Source organism: Tasmannia lanceolata, unplaced genomic scaffold (genome assembly GCF_043159265.1).
Source record: "Tasmannia lanceolata isolate RefF3 unplaced genomic scaffold, GAP_Taslan_0.1 ptg000012l, whole genome shotgun sequence".
Taxonomy (NCBI): domain Eukaryota; kingdom Viridiplantae; phylum Streptophyta; class Magnoliopsida; order Canellales; family Winteraceae; genus Tasmannia; species Tasmannia lanceolata.
In genome coordinates, this window is record NW_027518689.1 from 34,280,238 (window position 1) to 34,287,343 (window position 7,106).

General features: G+C 46.7%; 1 protein-coding gene across 1 annotated transcript; it reads right to left on the reverse strand.

Annotated features, from left to right (window-relative positions):
* Window positions 1–333: 333 nt before the first annotated feature.
* On the reverse strand, window positions 334–1,760 carry LOC143888750 (uncharacterized). The gene is made up of 2 exons (XM_077393164.1): window positions 869–1,760; window positions 334–794 (listed from the first exon to the last, which is right to left on the reverse strand). Exons 1-2 carry the CDS (start codon window positions 1,758–1,760, stop codon window positions 334–336), a joined length of 1,353 nt encoding a protein of 450 aa, XP_077249279.1.
* Between the last annotated feature and the right edge of the window lie 5,346 nt (window positions 1,761–7,106).

The following is a 7,106-nucleotide window of genomic DNA, read 5'->3' on the forward strand; positions in this document are numbered from 1 at the left end:
TTCGCCTCTGTGGCCTCCTTCACTGCCGTCTCCTGCCTCTCTTTGGCTCTTCCTCTTTGAGCCTCCATGGCTTCAGCAGCCTTGACCAGTTTCTTCTTCTCTGCGGCCAGATCCTCCATCAACAACCTCTTCTCCTCCTCTACTCGCCCGATGCTCGTTTGAAGCTCTTGCACCTCAGCGGCCAACTTTCCGTTCACTTCTTCAGATGCAGTAATGGCTTGGGAGAACTTCTTACTCTTCTCCTTGAGGTCATTGTAGTAGAGCAAGATCTGAAGAAAGAAACAGGTATCAGTATGGTAAAAGGAAGAAATGGGCAGAAAGTTAGCAAACGGATCACCTCTTCCTTACCTGGTAAGCTGAGGATAGCACAGCCTCCTCTCCTGTAGCTGGCGGCTCGTGAAGGACATGTTGCTTGTCCTTCCGCAGCAAACACTTGCTCATGATCTCTGCTGCTACTCGGCTCTCGCCTAGGGCAGTGTCATCCTTCAGAACGGCCCAATTGGGTCGAAAGACGTGCTCACTAAGCCCCGTAGGAGGACGAGCTCCAGAACCGGTTCCGGTAGAAGCACCACCGGACTTAGAAGAGCCACCGCCCTGAGCAAAGGGGCCTATTAGCTTCACCGTAGTCTTGGCCCTCTGGGATGGGGGTGGAGGAGTGCCCTGTGATGGGGCCGGACTCGCCAGTACAGTCGCCTTTCTCTTCTGGCGCTCCTGTTGTGCCTGTGCAGCACCCTCCTGTGCCCGTGGCTGGGCTCCCTGTCTTATCTTCTCGACAGTCGATTGTTTCTTCATTTCTGCCAGACAAGCAAGCAGTCAGAAGCAAGCATATAAAAGTAAACATATTCTAAAGACAAGTCTAGCTACATACGTTCTGGAGTCGCGGCACTCACGCCCAGTCCAACTAGCACCTCCTCTCCTGAGAACTCTGCACAGCGGATAAGGCCTGATTGCTCAATCTCCTTCCGCATCAAGGCGAAAGTCTCTCTGTCCTCACTCTCGAGGAGCGGCTTTCGACTTAATTTGGAAGTGTCCGGAGTGTCCCACACTAGAGGGACAGGCCAGGGCTCACTGACCTCCTTATCCTCGACGTAGAAGAACCTATTCTTCCATGAATGTATTGACGAGGGGATGCCGGTAATGATTTTGAGTTCAGGGCGCTGGCTGATGTAGATCCAGCCCCCTTCCTTATGCCTCTTCAGATGTGCACAAGCACGGAATAGCGACAAGCTCACGCTCCTCTCTAACCGGCCGTGGACAAGATACAAGAACCCAGTCAGTAGTCTCCATGAGTTCGGAGCTACTTGAGCTGGGGCCAGTCCGTAGTATCGAAGCACCGCTGCGAAGAATGGGTGCAGAGGAAATCGGAGTCCCGCCCTCATCGACTCCTCATAAATACAGAGATCTCGACTCTCGTTACAGGCTCTGTCTCCCTCTATAGCTGCCTTCAGTTCAAATCTTGGAGGCACACAGTACTTATTCCTAATGTCGCCTAGCATGGACCTGGTGAGGTAGTTCTCTTCGACTAGAGCTCGCAGGTTGTATTTTGGGTTGGCATCCATCCGCGCTCTAGCGACTACCTCCACCGCCTGACCAGGAGGGAATGTTGTAGACGCCTCAGCAACGTCACTTTCAACACTCCCTTCTGCTCGGGAGAGACTACCAGTGGGGAGTGGAGTGGCGTTCAAGTCTAAAAACACCTCCTCCTTGTCCCCTTCGTCGTCACTATCTACAAGATCTACTCTAGTGGACGTCCTAGCCATTACAGGCTCCTGCGGCGGCCTAAATTCTGAACTACTGCTAGTGGAGGACTCCGTACCGGACTCGGAACTCGAATTACTATCAGACATGTAGTAAAGAGAAGGGCTGAGAGGAATACCGGTGAGTGGAGCTCGTCAAATCCTTGCGTAACTCGAACTGCGAACTGCGAACTGCGAACTGAGAACTGAGAACTGAGAAGTCGAAGCTCCCAGAGCAAGAAAAAGAAGAAAAGATGAAAAGTAAAAAGTAAAAAATGAAAGGGGGTAAACCTCCTTTTATAGCTTTTCAGAGGCGGTGGGGCATTAAATACGACGCACGCATCTCGAGGACACTCGAATGGCGCCACGTGTCCCATATTTATGACGGACACATTCTCCCACTCAACAATACGATCAAGCACGCGCGTGTTCCTACGTGCATGAAAATTCACATCTCCGCTCCGCACTCCATGCTCCGTACTCCATGCTCCGTACTCCACGCTCCGCACTCCGTACTGGATCTTTAAAGCCGAACTGGATATAACGCGTTTCAACAAAACGACAAAAATCAGTCCGGTCCGAACCGGACTGGCCGCAAGATGACAAAAATCAGTCCGGTAAAATCCGAACTGGATATAACGCGTTTCAACAAAACGACAAAAATCAGTCAGGTCCGAACCGGACTGGCCGCAAGATGACAAAAATCAGTCCGGTAAAATCCGAACTGAATATAACGCGTTTCAACAAAACGACAAAAATCAGTCCGGTCCGAACCAGACTGGCCGCAAGACGACAAGAATCAGTCCGGTAAAATCCGAACTGGATATAACGCGTTTCAACAAAACGACAAAAATCAGTCCGGTCCGAACCGGACTGGCCGCAAGACGACAAGAATCAGTCCGGTAAAATCCGAACTGGATATAACGCGTTTCAACAAAACGACAAAAATCAGTCCGGTCCGAACCGGACTGGCCGCAAGACGACAAGAATCAGTCCGGTAAAATCCGAACTGGATATAACGCATTTCAACAAAACGACAAAAATCAGTCCGGTCCGAACCGGACTCCACTTCCAGCCGGACTCCGGACTGGATCTCCGGACTCCACTTCCAGCCGGACTCCGGACTGGATCTCCGGACTCAACTTCCAGCCGGACTCCGGACTGGATCTCCGGACTCCACTTCCAGCCGGACTCCGGGCTGGATCTCCGGACTCCACTTCCAGCCGGACTCCGGGCTGGATCTCCGGACTCCACTTCCAGCCGGACTCCGGACTGGATCTCCGGACTCAACTTCCAGTCGGACTCCGGACTGGATCTCCGGACTCCACTTCCAGCCGGACTCCGGGCTGGATCTCCGGACTCCACTTCCAGCCGGACTCCGGACTGGATCTCCGGACTCAACTTCCAGCCGGACTCCGGACTGGATCTCTGAACTTAGTTTTCTGACTCATTCCCAGACAATGCCTACCCGTTAAGAGAATCGATTGATCACACTTTCCCAAGTCTCTCAATGACTTGGGAAACTGGGGGGCAACTGATGGGGTGTGAAAACACCAGCCTCTCACAGGCCGCCACCTGTCCCAGAGTAGGTGAGCTGCAGCCTCTCACAGGCCGCCACCTGTCCCAGAGTAGGTGAGTTGCAGCCTCTCACAGGCCGCCACCTGTCCCAGAGTAGGTGAGCTGCAGCCTCTCACAGGCCGCCACCTGTCCTGGACACCTGTCCAGGACACCTCACCAGATTTTCCTATAAATACAGGATCAAAGCTCAGACCAATGGGTAATGCGAAAAACCCTCTCCACCCAAAACTCTTAGACTTCTCCCCTTCACTCCTGCTCATACTGACTTGAGTGTCGAAGGGCCTGTCCGGAGTAAAACCCGGGTTGGTCTTCTGACCTCGCTTGCCTTGTGCAGGACTCAGCCCTCATAGCAGGACTCGCTTCTAGCCACTTCACTACTCGCTCACTCCGGTCCCCCAGGACTCAGCTCCCTTAGTCATCCAACTCAGCTCTTACATCACTGCTGTACCTGTTACCGATTTTAGGTCTAACACTTCTAAAAAAGAAAAATTGAATGACACTATGCCTATGTCTTACGCCTCTAATATTTTTTATGTAACATCAGATGCCCATGTTTATGTGCTCTATTCATTCTGTATATGACATGTGAATCGTGGAGAGTTGATTTTTTTCCACAAAGGCTCTGTTTGAGATTTTGAAAGGGGACAGATTGTGATATCAAGCTTCATGAAGATCACATGGTGAACGTTTGCCAGCGTCAGAAGGGAGGCAAGGTGGGTGGTTGTTTGCTCCTGAGTGCTGTATTTAATATTGTGTATTAGGATTACATAAGATCTTGGAATATCACAAGGTATTCAAGAAAAAGGTCACGGTCCTATATTCGACACGATTTGGTGGATTGCGTATCCTTAAGTCAATACCTAGGACAGCTAATACATGAACACTTACTTTGAAGTCATGGTAATGGTCTCTTTTTAATTGTCATTAGATGCAGAACTGTCTCCGTTAGATATAGATATGTTACAGTGGGGTTAAACACTTCCATATGACTAAGTAAAACAATGAATATGAAATAAGTTTCCGAAGTAGCTCAAATCTAGAGGTTTAACAACAGGGCAGACTACACGTAGAACTACCTTGTCCCAAAATACCTAACACTATTCCTAAACAGAATTAGTTTTTCAACTAGACCAAATGTAATATGGGAAATGATGTATGCTCGCTGCCTTTTAATTTCTTCCCTGGGACAGTCTCTTGTAGTGTAAAAGATAGTCATGCGTACACGAGACAGGGCTGTCCCATGGAAGAAAAGGGGGAGAATATAACACTTCCCTCTAATATTTTAGATTCTTGATATTTCAATCCCAATAAATGAATAAACCATCACCCTGACAAGGAATAAAGAAGAATGATTTTATGTTAATAAGATAAATATAACGCTAGTAATTTCCAATGGCATACATTAGTTTCCTGGAGAAGTGGAATCATGGACCACTCCAACTATAATCTAGCAATGCAAATTTCTTGTATCCCAGTTCATGTAGGCTGTCATGGACCACTCCAACATGGCGCAACAGCCAGCCACGAAATGCCTTTCTACGTTGGTACCTAGCAAATCCCATACTATAATAGTGAGAAAGTTAATTATCATCATCACTGGCTTGTATGAGAAATGAACAAGGATTTAAGAGAGTGCCATCGACGTACTTCAGTTTTTGAGGATTGAGAAAAGTTGGCTACACTATAAGATAGTTTGTGATGCAGTGCCAACATGGCAGCCATGTCATGCCTAGGTGGTTTTGGTGGAGTTCCAAGGTGCAGTCCCTCATTAATGTTGCTGGCCCGTTTTGAACCTGCTTTTTGAGCTTCTAAATGGAAGAATTATGAAAAGTGGTAAACTACAAAGTTGTAGGTCTCTTTGAGATCTTTCCAACAAGTATTTGTGCTTGAAAATTAGATAAGAGAGTAGAAAGTTATGACAGTTTTGGTGGACTGTATCTGTGGGTTCCCAAAACAGTCAAAGTTAGTGAGTTCCAATGCAATTAATGTTATGTTAGTCCCTGAGCTAGCTAGTGGAGGATCTTGAACGAATTTGCTTTGGTTTTATTTTATTTAAAGAGTTAGAAACCATCTTTAGAGGGAATTTTGGATGTTGAGAAACTTATGTAATTGATGGAATATCAATTGAGTTGAGCATTGCTCCCATTTTCTTCTTCTTCTCTTGTTGTGTTCTTGATTTCTATTTTTCTTCTTCTTCCCTCTTAAGCACCCGCATTATCTGGTATCAGAGCTAACATTACTCTCTTAGGCTTGCTTCGATTTGATTTTCATGGCGGCACGAAGAGGTAGAGGAAGGCGTGGTAACCAAATGATGGAAGATTTGAGAGATGAAAGAGATGATGAACTTCAAGCACTTCGAAGACAAGTTGAACAGCTTACCATGCGACTTGAATGCCAAGAGGCTCGTAGTGAGCATGGTAGATCAAGCCGTGGAGGTTCTAGTGATGAATCCGATGTGAATCCCTTCGCCAATACTCGTGAAGAGGCTAGGTTGGGAAAGTTCTATCGTGATTTCGACACCGTCAAGATTGACTTGCCGGAGTTCCATGGTCGTCTACAACCCAAAGAGTTTCTTGAATGGCTTAGTGGCATTGAGAAGTTCTTTGATTACAAGGAGACACCCGAAAGCCAACGTGTGAGGCTTGTGGCTACGCTTCAACATGGTGGGATAAAGTTCAAGAGATGAGAATCCGCAAAGAAAAGCGTAAGATATCTTCTTGGGAGAAAATGAAATCAAGGCTTAAGGAGAAATTTCTTCCGTTGGATTTTTCCCAAATTATCTTTTCTCAATTCAACAACCTACGCCAAGAATCCAAGGGTGTGTTGGACTACACCGAAGAATTCTACAAACTCATGGCTCGTAATGATATTCAAGAGGGTGAAGATCAACTTGTGGCAAGGTATGTTGATGGTTTGAAGTTTTCCATTCGTGATGAGGTGGAAATGCACCGATCATTGAGCGTCAATGATGCTTATCAACTAGCCTTAAAGGTGGAGGCTAAGCTTTCTCGCCGTGGTGCTAAAAAGTATGTGGATGTTCGTAGTCTCTATCCTTCTTCTAAAGTTGAATCTTCACATGGTGGAGGAACAAAGTCAAGGTCCGAATATTTCAACAAAAATTCTACAAAATCAGCCCCTACACATCAAGTTCGAAATCAGCCCAATCGTCCCAACAATTCAAATGCTTGCTTCAAGTGTGGTCAAGTTGGCCATCGTTTCAAAGATTGTCCAAAGCGGCAAGTAGTGGCCTTCGGTGATGAAGAAAATGATGATAATTTTATTGATGATTCAAATCAGCCCATATATGATGAGGAAGATGACATACAACATGAAGAAATCTAACCCGAAGAAGGAGAAAGCTTGGTGATCCAAAGAGCACTTGCTACACCAAAGGTTGAATCCGATGATGATTGGCTCCGTTCCAATATTTTCAAGACTCGATGCAAATCTCATGACAAGGTTTGCACCATTGTGATCGATGGTGGGAGTTGTGAGAACATCGTATCTCATGACATGGTGAACAAGCTCCAGCTCAAAACCGAACCACATCCAAAGCCCTATCGGATTGCATGGTTTAAGAAGGGTAATGAGGTAAAAGTTACTAAACGATGTTTAGTTTCATTTTCTATGGGTAAGAATTACCATGATCAAGTTTGGTGTGATGTTGTCCCTATGGATGTGTGTCACATACTCTTAGGAAGGCCATGGCAATATGATAGAAATGTTACCCATGATGGTCGTAAAAATACATATACCTTTTGAATGGGAAAAGTGGAGATTGTTCTTTTGCCT

Bases quoted from the DNA above. Each gene is read 5' to 3' on its own strand.
- LOC143888750 (XM_077393164.1), bottom strand. From the start codon at position 1,760: ATGGCTAGGACGTCCACTAGAGTAGATCTTGTAGATAGTGACGACGAA. The intron at 795-868 runs GTATGTAGCTAG...CTTGTCTGGCAG, and splicing joins GAGTGCCGCGACTCCAGAAC to AAATGAAGAAACAATCGACT.